This window comes from Centruroides sculpturatus, unplaced genomic scaffold (assembly GCF_000671375.1).
Source record: "Centruroides sculpturatus isolate CEXI.00-Female unplaced genomic scaffold, Cexi_2.0 scaffold1499, whole genome shotgun sequence".
Lineage (NCBI taxonomy): Eukaryota > Metazoa > Arthropoda > Arachnida > Scorpiones > Buthidae > Centruroides > Centruroides sculpturatus.
Window position 1 is genome coordinate 38,743 of NW_019385812.1, and position 16,560 is coordinate 55,302.

Below are 16,560 nucleotides of genomic sequence, written 5' to 3' on the forward strand. Positions count from 1 at the left end.
TACACATCGCACATGAATGGTGTTTGTATGTGGTAGTAGCCCCAAGTCTCCATTTGTGCACTATGGTGGTTGCGTCTCGAATATTTCGAATATTGTTCGAAATTTACAATCATTCTATAATAGAACCAATTTGAATTGGTTCGATTATAGAACGATTGTAAACATTCTATAAAATTGATCAAATTGAAAATAGTTTGTTTGACTGGACGTAAAAGTTCTCGAATTAGTCTGGAAACGGGGGACCTAATTCTTGCATTCTGTGAAAACGGGTAAGATTGGCTATAATGTAATTATCTTAATCTTCACTATTGTTACTTTTTGCCCAGCGAAGCGGGTCCTTGCTGCTAGATTCTAGATTACTTAGAAAAACAGTCTTTTATATATTAAAAAAAACTATATTACATACAAAAAAAACCCAGCGAAGCGGGTCCTTGCAGCTAGTATTATTATAAAATTATAATATAGCAACATCTGAACAAATAAATAATAATAAAACACATATAAATCATAATGATCAAAAAATAGAACAAAACATCTAGGATACTAAAAATGTAGTTTACAGATTTAAAGTAGTTGTATGAAAAATAATATATACATAGGGAAACGGGCAGGAAACTACATTTAGAGAGCATGTTGCAGCAATTAAAAATAATAGTCACACATCCGCTGTTGCCTGCCACTGTAATAACCAAAAATGTAAAATTTTAAAAAAATACAATTAAATTAAAATGAATAAAAGAAAATCTTCGGTCATGTATGGTGTAAATACAGGTAAAACATTTTGCGGTCTGTATAATTCAAATTTAATGTGTCGCATGACTGGTTTGGCAAATTCTTTGTACAAATTTATGTCTAAAAAGTACTTGCTTTCATTCTCCAAGGCAAGTTTTATGGGTACACATTTTCTTGTAGGAGTTAATCTTAAAGTCATTTTTATTTCTGCTTGAAATACATTGAGTTTCCAAAATCGTGGTTCATATCTGCTAACCATTCCTGTTTCATTCTCTGCAATCTTGGCAAGATTCACGGTAACTTTCAGTACATAATTCAAAAATATGTGATTACAGTCTGTTCTGAGAGCAAGTGTATGGTGAATGAACTTCTAATTCATCCATATCTTCTAGTAACAATATCTCTCGTTCATTTTGTAAATATTCATACCAAGCGTACTTTGTGATCAGATCTGAATGCCTGATGTAGCTCGAATAATAAATCTGAAAACTTTGGTGACTTTTTTTCTACCTGAATATAAATGCATTTTTGATTTGCCGTAGGTATAGCTTTCAGATTATAATTACGAAGTCTGTTTATCTCCAAATAAAAATCGAGTTAATAAACCATCGAATTTGATAAACCATAACGATGTAATACAAAAAAAGCTATTCTTCTGACAATTTTTTCTTTTAATTTTCTTTTTGTTTTGCACAAATTTTTCTAAACATTTTGCTATATATACTGTCATCTTATTCATTTTTCATAAATATAGCAACATGCAGAATATGCATATGATCATCAATCTTAAATTACTTCACTCTCACTAATAACAGAAACAAGTCTTCCTATTGTAGTGAAATCAGTGTCTTAAAGACTAGGACTAAGAGCAACCTTAGCATCTTTAACTATATTCAAATTCGTCAGATAATTGAATATGAATAAAAGATTAATTACTATTAAACATGATTTTTTTTTCTTACTTATAAATTTTTTTCTACAATTTCGTTGGACGTTTTAAAACATGGAACAAGAAACAAGAAAGACGTATAAAAAAAAACAATTAAAATTAAAACAAATGCAAAAATTGCAAAAAACTAAAAGAAAATTGAAATTTGAATTTTTTTTTTGTTATTTTCAAAATTTCTCTTGTAATTTTTTTGGATATTTTCAAATAAAGAGAAAAAACAACAAAGAAAAACAATTAAAATTAAAACAAATGCAATAAAATACAATGAAATTCAATCATATTTTAGAAAATTGAAATTTATAACAATTTTTTGTTGTTTTTAAATATTTCTCTTGTAATTTTTTTGCACATTTTAAAATAAATCTTCTTACATCTGTGAAAATAAAATCGAAAAAATAATCAATATATTTATCTAAAATATTCAATTATTTAATAATTTTTCAATCAGTAAGTTTATTTTTTTCTAAAAACCATTATTTACTTATCAAACGAAAATTATTTAGTGGATAATTATTAATTTGCTACTGTTGTGTCATTTATTATGTTTCATATATATTATTATTAATTTGATTAGTTCAGAAACTTCGTGTACTCATCTTAACATAAACTTGTTGAATATTTTAATCTCTACTCCCATTTATTCTGTTGCTTTTCCTTTGTTACGAAACTAGTACACTTCCAAAATATGTCTTGGTCGTTACTTAACCAAGAATGTATATATATACATTTTTACAGAAAATTAGGATTATATATATATAATCCTAATCATCTGTAAGCCTACTTCCAATCTGTCTATGTGTAAAATATCAATGTTATAAAAAACATGATGTATCTCTACGTGAATACATGTTTTCTGTTCTCCTGTTACTATGGCCAAAACACTATTTTTCTCAGGGATAGAAATGGCGTGTAATTTATAAATTGAGGGTAGAAAATCATCTATGTGTTAAGTGTAAAATACAAAAATATTCTGATTAAGCTCTTACCCGAGACGTACTCGGATTAAATCAAGCAGATGGATACTTGACTCAAATGATGAAGACAAAGAGATCATTAATCAAACTGAATGTATTCAGTATCTCCATTTTTCATTCCTTTCCATAACTTCTGTGCTGATCTGAATTTGAAAAAACAAATTTAATTATTTATTGAAAACATATCTGGATTTGAATTTTATCAAAACATATTGAGAGCGCAATATCGGCTGCGTTTATATTGATTAATTGAAAAGATTACATTATAAGAAATGTTATATTTATAAATAATTGCTTGTTATCATTAATTTCATTTGTAGCTTATCTTTTCATTGGATTAGAAATGAAATTAATTTGGTAAATCTCAATGTAGCGCAAAAATATAGAAAAGTTACGCCATTCTCATAAAAATTACGAAGTTTTCAAGCTCAGATATCTGCGTACGTCTTAATATTGTGTATAATTGTTGTTGATTAAGGTACTTCGGTTTAGCATCACATTGGATTCATTGAGAGTTGTAAAGGCAAACGAATGACCGAGCTAAATCGAACTTTGTTTGTACTGACATAGACAGAAACTCACCTCTTCACTGGCTTCCATACGGCCTTAAAAAAAGATCCGGCTTTTTTTAATTTCTTTGTTTCTGTAATGGCACAACCAATGGTATATCCAATGGTGTGTCCAATATTATATCCTATGGTGTTCGTATTTTTCATTCCACCTTCGTTTTTCTTGAAGCCTTCTTTTATTTTGATGTTCGTTGGACGACCGATAATGTCATTATTAAATTCATAGTCGTCCTGATCTTCAACCAATCGCTCACTAAAAGTATAACGAAAAAATTTACAATGCGGTAAATATTTAAAAACTTATGGAAAATTATATACTTGGAAAACATTTTATTTCTTATTTCCCAAACTTTTTCAAGAAATAATGAAACTATCGATTTTTATGTCTGTTAAGTTATGGCAACGCAACACTTTCCATGCCTTTTGATTCATGTCGGAATAACGTTGAAACTTTAATAATTTCGATTCCTTCCAACGTTATTAAAGTTATTACTATTTTGTGGACGTGTAGAGTCTCCTCTAATTCAAATTTAAAGTTATGTGCACAACACGTTAGTTTATGTAATTCTTGTCTTTGAGATTTTTCGGTTTAATGCCGATCTCAGATGTAGACAGTGGCGCTCTATCGAACGTTAAATATATAGAGAGAATGCATATGTCGCTTAACGATGTACTAATTAACATCATGACAGAGGTTTATAGTGTTTAGTGGAGCCGAAGAACACGTAACCACATGTTCCTTTTCTACGTGTATATAAATATAGATAGATATATACAAATTATCATCATTGCGTTACATATATGGAATGGCAGTATATTCGTTATCTAAACAAAAGAAGTTTTGAAGAATAAGAGAAAAAATGTGTTTAATAATAACTAAACTTAATTTTAAAAATCGAGTAACGAGTTGCTTAACTTTCTTCGTAACATTTGGTAACTCCGTGCACTATAATATTTTACTTAAAAAACTTTTTACATTTTTAACTATCATAAAATAATGTAAAAACTTAATTTTGAGAGTAGGGATAAGTTTTATAAAAGATTTCTAAATGCTAGCAAAGAGTAAAATTGTCGTTGGATCAGACCCTACATGAGATAAGACACATGACTCCTTTTATCTTTTCACCCCTCGAGTTATCCCCACCAAAATTTAATAGATTCGATCCTTGTAATACACAGACCTCCCTAAAAAATTTCTGAAATTTTTAGCAAAAAGCACAAGAGTTATTAAGCTTCAATGAAGATGAAAAAATCGTGCCCTCAAACACAGAGAACGTCCCCGTTCGCTCAGCGGCTCATTCCGTACTATATTATAACACTGTATAACTGTATTATACTTTTGTCCACCTTGGACGTTCTTGTGTACTAGGATTTGTTATAGTGAAAAAGGAAAAACACAATTTTTAAATTAAATATATTTAATGTTCATACTGTTCTGTACATAAAAAATTTTATTTGCCACTACAATCGAGCATTTCGGGTCAACGTTCTTAGCAGATATTTTTTTACGTTTATAGTATATACCTATATGTATCTTTCAATATTTTCGGAATAGACGTTTGAAATGCAATTTTTTAAATTTTCCCAGCAAAAGTTTTTTTAAAATACTTTCCTATTTATTACAACACAGTTTCATTTACTTAAACATCACTAATTTCTTAAACGAATTACCAACTTTTCATCTTACGGAAAAATTATCCAGCTCACACCATTTCAGTCTGTATGAGTCTGTATGGTCTGTATGAGCTTATTAAAATATAAACATAAAAAGGTAACGTCTGCTGAGAAGAAACGTTGGCCCGAAATGCCCGATTGTCGTATAATAGCATATAAGATTACGTTACAGTAAATATATTTTAATTGAAATTTTGTGTATCTTTTTCCTCATTATAACAAGTCTAAAGTGGAGATCCACTTTGGACTTGTTATAATCACACAAGAATATCTAAAGTGAATAAAAGTATAATATAAGTAATTAAGGACAAGAAGCACGTTTCAACGTGATATAACTGTATTACATATAAACAGTGATATAACTTACCTTTTAATGCGATCGCACGTAATATCGTAAAATGGCCGGATCTTATCCATTGTTTGTTTATATGCAGGATTGATGCGATTTTTTAAGATGGATCCTCCAAATTTAATTTTTGCGGGTTCATCCTGCTCCAACAGGCATTTTTCCTTGCCGCGATATTTAAAATAATCCAAATTTTTTGGACTTACAAAACCCGCATATCCATCTGATTTTGCCCTAAAAATAAAAAGAAAAAATTCATATAACACAATAAATGCTATTTACAGAAAACTTTATTTTAATTTTAAAATCGAATATATAAAAATATGCCAATGAGTAGTTATGTAAACTTTTAGAAAAATTATTATACTTTAAAAAATCTTTCTATATAATGTTTAACAAAATTTCTTATCAAACTGTAAACTAAACGTGGCCTCGTAAAATTTCATTAATTTGAGTAAGGAAAAAAATAAATTTATCACAATAGGTCAATAAATTTATATATTACGTTTAGTGAATCGATAAGTCTTAGCACAAGACCTTAAATTCTTACTTGTTGAATTCACATGCAAATACAACCCTTTTTTTCGACACCAAAATGTTTGTAGAATACAGCAAAACACAAAAATGTTTGCATAAAAGCTACATTTAGAAATATCGAAGAGTCGAAATCTTTAAATCAATTTAAAGTAATTATCATTTGCATCGAGCAATTTCATTTTAAAGCCATTAATTTTTCGAATAAATTTCTTATTTCCATAAATAACAATAAAATGTGAAAAATATCTTACTCCGAACGTTTAGGCAAGGGGTGATAGTTGAAAGAATCAGAAAACATTTTTTAATTACTTCGAAAGCGCACTCTTGATAATGAAAGAGCCAAACAATGTAAGATCAATTGTTGAGTTTCTTTGTTACGCGTTAATTGAAGAAAAGAGAAATTTTGATGATTAATTTGTAATTTTATTTTCTATTTTTAATTTTTTAATTAGTTCCTGTGTAATAATGAATAAATGGTAATGGTCATGGCAGTAAAGGTCTTGGCCCATCTCACTGAAGAAGTTAGAATCGAATACGGGCGAGCAATTCTCCAAGAATTTTTCATGAAAGATCTATCTTAAATACGTTTAGCACAGAACCCTCACCATTGTAGGTTGGACCATACGTACCATTATGGGCATGGTTCAATTCTCAATGAACAGGATTGATAACTTTTTCGGGTTTCCTACCTCTCTATGAGTGGAAAAAACCACTGAACATTAGTAGTTTTTCGGCAGTTTGCGCCTTGCGAACAGACTGAAAACAAAATTTTTCGAGTTTTCTTCACGTTTGTAACACCTAAATAGGGGTCCACTGAAACTTTTTCCGGAGGCATTCCTCTTCACATGTCATGTTGCCATATACAACTAATGTAATTTTTTTTAATATATTCACATGGAAAAAAGTAATATTATTAAATACTATATCTATATCTAAACCGCCATCTGTGCAATAGAATTGCAGTATGCAGTGTTCCTGTTGATGGCAGTTTAATAAATTATTGTACAATACGCAGAGAGGATTTTTCAAAATTTTCTGTGCTAGGTAGAGAGAGCACTAAGGCTTAACCTGAAGAGCAGTTTCTACTGTAGTATTTAAGATGGAATTTTTTGTTTTTAACTACATTTAGTCTTTATTATGTAGTTTGGTGTATTAAGTTGATAACATTTTAGGAATTGTTATAAATATTTTTATATATTTCGATATTTTAACCAAATGTTCGAACCGTTTAAAATTTGAATTTGTTATCGCATATTGATTTGATTATAGAACGATTGTAAACGTTGTAGAAAATTGGTCAAATTGAAAATTGTTCGTCTGATTCTCAGCGATAGGTGTTATATAGCAATTACTATGTTTGTTGAAATAACTGAATATAAATAAGGGTTGCTTCCAAAACCCCCGTGGGCGTAGTCGCGGGTAACATTAGTTTTGTTTATAAAGAACAAAGCTATATTTGCCAGCACGTCAATATCGGCTCTCGTTTCTCTTCATAATCATATGCGTTTATACGGTTCTTACTTATTTCGCTTCCTATCTAGAAAATGCTAAGAAATAGAACACAGTGACTTGCCTCGTTTATAATTTGTTAGCAATGAGATTACTTATTTACTTTTATAATGTAAACTGTTTTCTGAACTAATTTGTAACGTATTCTTTACATTATTCTGTACATACAACATTTTTTACGGTATAATACTCCGTTTAAAATTTGTATTATATATTTTTATTCACTATAGTATTAAACCGTTTATATAAAAAACCTACAATATCAATGGACATTAAATAAAAGTAATATTACGGAAATCAGAATAATAATAGCTTGTCATAGATTCATTGAAAAGTTTTCTTTAATTTCAGAAATATGTTGTTTTTATCATAAAGAATGTGGTAGTTTTCGTAAAAAATTTTCTTTTATTCTGGTACGTATTTCGCGAATTTCAAAACTTAATCTTCAGTGAAGAAATCTATGTGCTGATTCATGAAATTTTTGCATGAACAATTGTAAACACAATATTGTTAAAATGCATATTTTCTTTTTTGAAATCTTTTCACTAAATGCTTCAACAGAGTGTAAACTGTTGCAGTTGTATTGTTGACAGTTACACCAATCGAGTCACAACTATCCCGTAGATTCTGACATTATTATCAGTATATGATTTTACACAAATAGTGACACTTTATTTTAAACAATAAGTAGGCTAGGTTTACTTGAATGTATTGCATATAACAAACTCAAAATATTTACAATCAATAAAAGAAAAATTTCCTGTAAAGAAGACTATCTATGGGAAACAATTTCTTTAATGAAGTTAGACACGTGAACATAACTGGGAAAACTCGAAGTGGTCATTCTATTGGTGACGTTCGAAACCGTGACTAACTATAAGTGTTCAACATTATTAACCATTCGACTACTGATTGATCTTATAGAAAAAAAGTCAAATAGGCTTCACAATAAAGTAGGATTCAGTCTGTATAACAATTTGAAAAGTAGGCCTTTGGCTGTTCTTTTGGAAATGTATGGTATATATAGATATGTTAAATATTAGACAAAAGAAAATTAGCCCATCTGTTGTCGAGTGAATAAAACTTTTGTGCATTTGTCATCGATTTGCAGCTAAACAACGGGCTGACCACGTAAAATTTTTCGAAAGTTTTTCATATTTCTGACACTTACGATGCAATTATTCATTGCGACATTATCACAATGCCTGGCGGCGATTTTAATCATATTTATTAAAATTACATAATTAAAAATATATGCTCTCCATCTCAAAATTGTTTTGTCTTGCTTCTGTCTATCATACTTTTCTACGAGCAGTAGAGTCGTGCCGATAATCTATCTAACTTGTTTCAGGAAACATGCTAGTATTGTACTTTGTACAATAAGCTGTAAATTCCTGTCTTATTAAGTACGGTGGTTATTTTGTATGTACTCTACATCTATTCTTTTGTCAAAATCCAGTAATTTAAAACCGCCAATCAAATATATTTTAAATTGTGGAGATTCTACTTTATTTCTAATAGAATTTCAATATTAAATCTTACTTAAAATAATTTTATTAATGTATATTTAGCAAATTGTTTACTTTGTTTAATAAATTATATTTTAAACTTATTAGTCAAGAAGAAGTTCAGTGAAGAGTTTTTTGGATATTTGTCCAATTAGGAGTTACAGGTTCTCTGTAGTAAATATGTTTACGTTCAAAACAATTTTAATAATTTCTGTATGCCATATATTTACAGAAACAAGTAAGTAAAAAATAACTTTTAAAAATATATATATATTTTATTATAATGATAATCTTTACGTGTCGAAAATATGGCGAACGGTCAAAAATTAGTCACGAAGATTTTCTACATTTTTACAATCAAACCACCTTGAAACATCGAGAAATAAAATAAAATTTGGAAGTAATTTTTGTATGTATAAATGTAAATACGTTTTGTAAAGAACGTAAGGAAGGAACACAATTTTGTTTACTATGTCCCCAGTTAATTTGATAGTTATTTGATAGGATGAGGTCACTCAACTCGTAAACAATCCGTACAGGCAATCATCAAAGTTACAGTTATAAATTATACATCTAAATAGTCTTATATAAATAAATTTAATATAGGGCCTTTTGCAGGCCCGATCGCCATATTTGCTGTTTATTCCCGAGTTACTGAAACAACCACCACGTTGCACGAGGTCGTGTTACAAGAACGTTCAATCGTCAGCACGACTTACTCCAAACATTAAATATTTATTTTTACAGTTCTAATTGAATTAATTAAGTTTTCTTTCTTTGATAAATTTCAAACTGAGCCAAGCACACGTCTACAATTTTAGCAAGAAAAAATAACTTGTAGAAGGAGTTCGTTTGAAAAAGAAGTTTCTATATAAAAATTGGTAATGTGAAAAAGCCCAAAACATCATCACGTGGCTAGGTGTTACCGAAGCGAAATTTTCATCTTGTGTTCAACGGTTCAATGTGCTTGCCAATAATTCATTATTCTATAGAAAAACAAACATACTAAGTAATAATTAACTCTAAGATTTTGTATATAATATTGAAAAAAATATATTTTAACNCAGCACGACTTACTCCAAACATTAAATATTTATTTTTACAGTTCTAATTGAATTAATTAAGTTTTTTTTCTTTGATAAATTTCAAACTGAGCTAAGCACACGTCTACAATTTTAGCAAGATGAAATAACTTGTAGAAGGAGTTCGTTTGAAAAAGAAGTTTCTATATAAAGATTTGTAATGTGAAAAAGACCGGAAAATCATCACGCGGCTAGGTGTTACCGAAGCGAAATTTTCATCTTGTGTTCAATGGTTCAATCTGCTTGCCAATAATTCGTTATTTTATAGAAAAACAAAACATACTAAATAATAATTAACACTAAGATTTTATATATAATATTAANAAGTTGTGTAACAATCTCATTTTCTAGACTTCATTATCCCTGTTTTTGAAAATAAGATCAATAATTAGCAATCTTTCAAATAATTTTTACTTAAAACTTGATTTAAATGACAGAGATTAATAACTATTTTTGTAAATGTATGTTTACCGATCTATCAGGAAAATAGACTTTTATAAATTTACTACGAAAATCAAATACAAATATGAGTTCTAGCAATTTAGAAAATCACTTATTAAAAAACCTTTTGACAAATAGTGAATAATAGCATATTATTACATTGAATTTTTATTTCCATATAGAATTAGAAGATTAGTAGATGCTGGTGTATACGAAAAATTGAGACAGCAAGAGTTTCCTGCAAAGAGTAGCAACAACAAAGAAACATATCATCCACTTGTTATCGAAGACATTATCAGCCCTTTGATATTATTGTTGTGTGGATATAGCATCTCTGTTATAATTCTACTCGTTGAAATACTATTAAATAGAAAAAAATTTAAATTATTAAAAAAAATTAAAAATATCAATATCTGAAAAATTAAACATTCTTTCTATAAACATTTTTAAGCTTTAATAACATTTGCACCAAGAACTATCGTTTATTTTCGGATAGAACAACTATCATGTTTATTATTACACGGTATAAATAAAGTTATTAGATAATATTATACTATATTATTGTAAAATTTATTCCTTTACCACCAATTGTCCAATAAGAGCAGGAGCTAACGAAATATTTACTTGTTAAAATATAATAAATAGAGTTAGTTACGACTGTAATAGAGGCAGCCAAAAACCTTTTAGTAAATATTTTCTCAGAATTAATATTTCCGGACACAAAACAAATGGTCAGCGTGATTAATTTATTTGATAGTATGAAGTCACGCTACACGTAAACAATCCGTACAGGCAATGTTTAGAATTAAAATAATAAATTATCATTTAAATCTTCCTATATAAATAAATTTAGTATAGGGCGCTTTTGCAGGTCCGGTCGCCATATTACCTGTTTATTCTCCAGAGTACTGAAACAACTACCACGTTGCACGAGGTCGTGTTACAAGAACGTTCAATCGCCAGCACGACTTACTCCAAACATTAAATATTTATTTTTACAGTTATAATTAAATTAATTATGGTTCCATTCTTTTATAAATTTAAAACTGAGCTAAGCACACGTCAACAAATCTAGCAAAAGGAAATCAATTGTAGAAGGTGTTTGTGTGAAAAAGATGTTTCTATATAAAAATTGGAAATGTGAAAAAGCCCGGAAAATCATCACGTGGATAGGTGTTTCCGAAGCGAAATTTTCATATTGTGTTCAATGGTTTAATCTACTTGCCAATAATGGGTTATTCTATAGAGAAACAACACATACTAAATAATAATTAACTCTAAAATTTTATATATATTATTGGAAAAAATATTTTAAAATCCAAAATCAAATTTTATATTTTGTAGACAGCATTCTGTGTTCAAAATTGTCATATAACTCAGTTTATTAACTGTACACTATTCAAATGATTATTCTTCATTTAAAATGTTGCATGTTGTTTTACAAATGTGAGAAGTTAAAATGAATTAATATTTCTTATAAATTAAATAAAATTAATTTAATTTAATTAATATTGTGGTTTTTAATTAACTGATTAAAATAAATTCATAAAAACAGTAACATTTCTAACTTTTACACTATTGATTTATGATTTATAACTTGATAACTTGTTAATTTTTAGGCCTGCTAGTTACTGAATTACGTTAAATTTGAACGAAATTGCATAAACACTTTCTATTCAGTTCGGCTAAATCTTTCTTTTAATACAGAAAAATTTGCGTTTATTTTAATACAGAAGCATTTACCTATTTTTTATAAGCAACTTATGTGATTCAATTATACACAATAGTCTGCCAATTTAAAGTTATGCTTTTATATGGAAACTAGCTGTTACCCGCGGTTTCGCTCGAGCAGATTTTGCAAGCAAACCCTATTTACATTCAATATTTCAACAACCATAAAAATTGCTATATAACACCTACCGCTGAAAATGACGAAAATTGCTGAGAATCAAACGAACTGTTTTTAATTTGATAAATTTTCTGAAACGTTTGCAAACGTTCTATAATCGAACCAATTTGCAATAACAAATTCAAATTTAAAACGGTTCGAGCATCTTTAAAATCGAAATAGATAAAAATATTTATAACAATGTCTGAAATGTTATCAATTTAATACACCTAAGTGCACAGTGAAGATGAAAACGTAATTAAACACAAAAAAATTGCATCTAAAATAGTACAGTAAAAGCCGTTCTTTAGGCCAAGCCTTAATGCTCTCCCTTTCCCCCGTGGGGGAATTTCAAAAAATCCCTTCTTAGTGTGCGTTTTCATGATGTACCCTAACTCTGTACTAAATTTCACTTCTAGGCTCTGGAACTTTCTAGAAAAAACTGGAATATTCTCATTGAAGCGTAACACATTTTCGAAGTCAACCACTTTCAACTCCCATATCTCCCATACCCTTATAACTATCGAGACGCAACCACCATAGTGCACGATGAGAGACTTCGAGCTACTACCACACAGAAACAGCATTCATGCGGGATGTGTAGTTTCGGCTGCAGAGTGGAATATAGGCACAAACACGTCCATTTATATATATATTATATTGATATGCTTTATATATATATATATATATATAGGTTGCAGTCGTAACTACCACCAGAGAGCCAGAAACAGTTTAAAAAGCGGATAAAAATGGAAATGGTGAAGAATTTCTTTGTGTTTTGAATTGTAAAAGTGTCAGAAACCTACANCCTTCTGTTATAGGTTCTGACACTTTCCTGAGTGATTACAGAAATTGTATCCATATGCAAATTAAGTAAAGATAACTCGTAACTACCACCAGAGAGCCAGAAACAGTTTAAAAAGCGGATAAAAATGGAAATGGTGAAGAATTTCTTTGTGTTTTGAATTGTAAAAGTGTCAGAAACCTACAAGAAAAGGCTGACACTTGATTTTTTTTAACCTTGTGAAGTTTTTTTTACCAATTTTACCTGTGTTTTAAGAAGAGTTCTTCAAAGCAAAAAAAATTCTTTTAAGACTGTTACTTCTGTGGTAGTGTAAAAAAAGATAAAGATAGACTCAAAAGTTATTTTGACTTTTTGTAAATAGTTTAAACTTTAAATTATGTAGTTTCAACTAGTTAAAACGCGTTCTAAATATAAATGAATTTTGACTTCAACATATATATATGTTAAAGTTTTATATGCTTCATATCTTGATACCATTTATAATGTAGTTTTTTTGTTATTACTTATCTGTATATTTACTCATGCAGCAATGATATACAGTATATTCGGATCGTTATAGTAGACTGAATTTCGTATCTAATAAGTGGAAAAAAACTGCATTTGCTGTTGTTGGTTATGACGAAGTTTCTGACGGTTTAAAGTAAATAAACATTTTTAAAACACTGCTGTCACTTTTGTTCCCCGCGTTCTTTTGCATATGTATATATAGTTGGCTTATTGTTTATCCATATTCATCAAATTTATTGTGAATTGTTGAGTTTGCCATTTATATCAAAATAGTTGTTTACACTGATAATTCATTTTATATTTTGAATAGGCTTAAGTCAAGTATTTATTTGACTTAATAGTTTTATTTTAAATTTATTTAGAAACGAAATTAGTTATTATACAATGGATTTATAACTGTTATTTAAAAAATGTGATAATTTACTTAATTTTAAATTTACATTTTATCTTTCATTCCTAAGTATTGTTTTATTCTTATTCTTATTTTATTTTTTTTATGTAAAAATATTGGGGTTGAAAGATGCTTAATAATAATGCAAGTTTGACAAGAAATATAACTTTTTTAATTGATAACACTAAATGAAACTCAAAATAAATAGTATTTGTTAAAATATTAAGCTGGAGACTGACTCGAGCGGTTCTCATAGGGTTACCAACAAACAGATTTTTAGCCCTACTAGGAAAAATTAACATTTTTTTGGATTTTCCGATGTTCAAAATTTTCGACACTTATATATACGTTTAATTAAATTTGGGGGTGAATTGGAAATCGTAATAAAAAAAGTAAATTTTTAAAATATTTAAAAATATTTGTCCAGCTAGTATTCACCCTACTTTAATCGTTTCTCCTCCTGGAAATTTTATGAGAATGTTCCGCGAAGGACGATACCAGCTGTTTTCAAGGTCATTTAGCTGTAAACACAATTACTCATCAGCAAAATTTCGCGGAAAGGCAACAGAATGGAAAATAAACTTCAGAGTTTTCTCTTCCAAATTAACGCATTTCTTTTGTTTTTTTAAATTTTAAGTATTTTTTATGTTCAACTAAAAATTTTAAAATATAAAGTAGCAAAAAAGAGGTTAAATGTGGGGATGATAATATGAAACTATAGTTGAGAACTTTAAACGAATTGTAAATGAATTAAATTTAATGTTGGGTAAATTATATCTGTATCAATTCATTTCAATGAATTTTACGTTATAAAGGTTTTTGACCACTGATAATAAGTGAAAACTACTTATTTTCTGTTAATTTTTTTGTAGTTTCTGATTTCATAACATTATGATTTTATGAAGATTATTTAAAAAATCTGTAATATTTTAATGTGTTGTTCCAAATCATATTTAACTTTTAATGAAAACCAGATATTTACGTTGATTTATTTTTAAGGAAAAATCTGTTTTTCTTTTGTACTTANAAAAATTAGGCATCTTCCCCCGAATCATTCTATGCGTTGCAGTCAAACCAGTTTTTAATTAGAATGCGTTTTAACTAGTTAAAACTAGTTTATACTGGATGTCTTTGTTAAAACCCGTTCTGTCTACTTAAAACTAGAATTTACTGCTAGTCAAAAATGAATTTTAGTTAAAACTAGTTTTAACTAGACAAAACGGGTTTTAACAAAGACATTCAGTATAAACTAGTTTCAACTAGACAAAACGGGTTTTAACAAAGACATTCAATATAAACTAGTTTCAACTAGTTAAAACGCGTTCTAACTAAAAACGGGTTTTGACTGTAACATATATATATAAATCAAAGTTCCATATGCTTCATATCTTGATACCATTTATAATGTGGTTTATTTGTTATTACTTATCTGTATATTTATTCATGCAGAAATTATATATAATCGGATCGTTATAGTAGACTGAATTTCGTATCTAATAAGTGGAAAAGAAACTGCATTTGCTGTTGTTGGTTATGACGAAGTTTCTGACGGTTTAAAGAAAATAAACGTTTCTAAAACACTGCTGTCACTTTTGTTCTCCGCGTTATCTCTGCATATGTATATATAGATGGCTTATTGTTTAACCAGATCATTCATCTAATTTATTGTGAATTGTTGAGTTTGCCATTTATATCAAAATAGTTATTTACAATAATAATTCATTTTATCTTTTGATTAGGCTGAAGTCAAGTATTTATTTGACTTGATAGTTTTATTTTAAATTTATTTACAAACGAAATTAGTTATTATAAAATGGATTTATAACTGTTATTTAAAAGGTGCGATAATTTACTTAATTTTAAATCTAACTTTCATCTTTCATTTCTAAATATTGTTTTATTTTTATTTTATATTTTTTTTATGTAAAAATATTGGAGTTAAAAGATACTACATGAATAATGAATACAAGTTTGACCAGAAAAATAACTTTTGTAAATGATAACATTAAATGAAATTCAAAATAAATAGTATTTGTTAAAATATTAAGCTCAAGACTGACTCGAGCGGTTCTCATAGCGTTACGAACAAACAGATTTTTAGCCCTACTAGGAAAAATTAACATTTATTTTAATTTTCAGATGTTTTTTAAGTGTCATAATTTTTTCAAAAATTTCGGCATCTATATATACCTTTAATTAAATCGGTAGGGGGTCGGATATCGCAATTAAAAACGGAAAATTTTTAAAATATTTAAAAATATTCGTTCAACTAGTATTCACCCTACTTTAATCCCTTCTCCTCTTGAAACTTTTATGAGAATGTACCGCGAAAGACTATACCAGCTGTTCTCAAGGTCATTTAGCTGTAAACACAATTACTCATCAGCGTCAAATTTCGCTGAAATACGTGACAATGGAAAATAGACTTCAAAGCTTTCTGTTCGAAATTAAGGCATATCTTTTGTTTTTTTTTCAGTATTAAGTATTTCTTATGTTCAATTAAAGATTTTAAAATAAGAAGTAGAAACAAAGAGGTTAAAAGTGGTGATGATAATATGAAACTATAGTTGAAAACTTTAAACGAATTTTCAATAAATTAAATTTAATGTTGAGTAAATTATATTTGTATAAATTTTTTTATATATAAA

General features: G+C 28.4%; 1 protein-coding gene across 2 annotated transcripts in view; it reads right to left on the reverse strand.

The window, feature by feature from the left end:
- Window positions 1-1,990: 1,990 nt before the first annotated feature.
- The window catches only part of LOC111642274, a 23,584-nt gene continuing 9,014 nt past the window's right edge, over window positions 1,991-16,560 (reverse strand). Inside the window, exons 1-5 of one of the 2 annotated variants that reach the window (XM_023388603.1) lie at window positions 6,033-6,147; window positions 5,266-5,478; window positions 3,238-3,477; window positions 2,668-2,798; window positions 1,991-2,054 (exon numbers count right to left, since the gene is read on the reverse strand). In XM_023388603.1, the coding sequence (XP_023244371.1) occupies window positions 2,735-2,798; window positions 3,238-3,477; window positions 5,266-5,478; window positions 6,033-6,079 (564 nt within the window). In that variant the 5' untranslated portion in view covers window positions 6,080-6,147 and the 3' untranslated portion in view covers window positions 1,991-2,054; window positions 2,668-2,734. Of the gene's footprint in view, window positions 2,055-2,667; window positions 2,799-3,237; window positions 3,478-5,265; window positions 5,479-6,032; window positions 6,148-16,560 lie in introns of those variants that run through there. The other variant, XM_023388602.1, reaches the window with a different exon arrangement.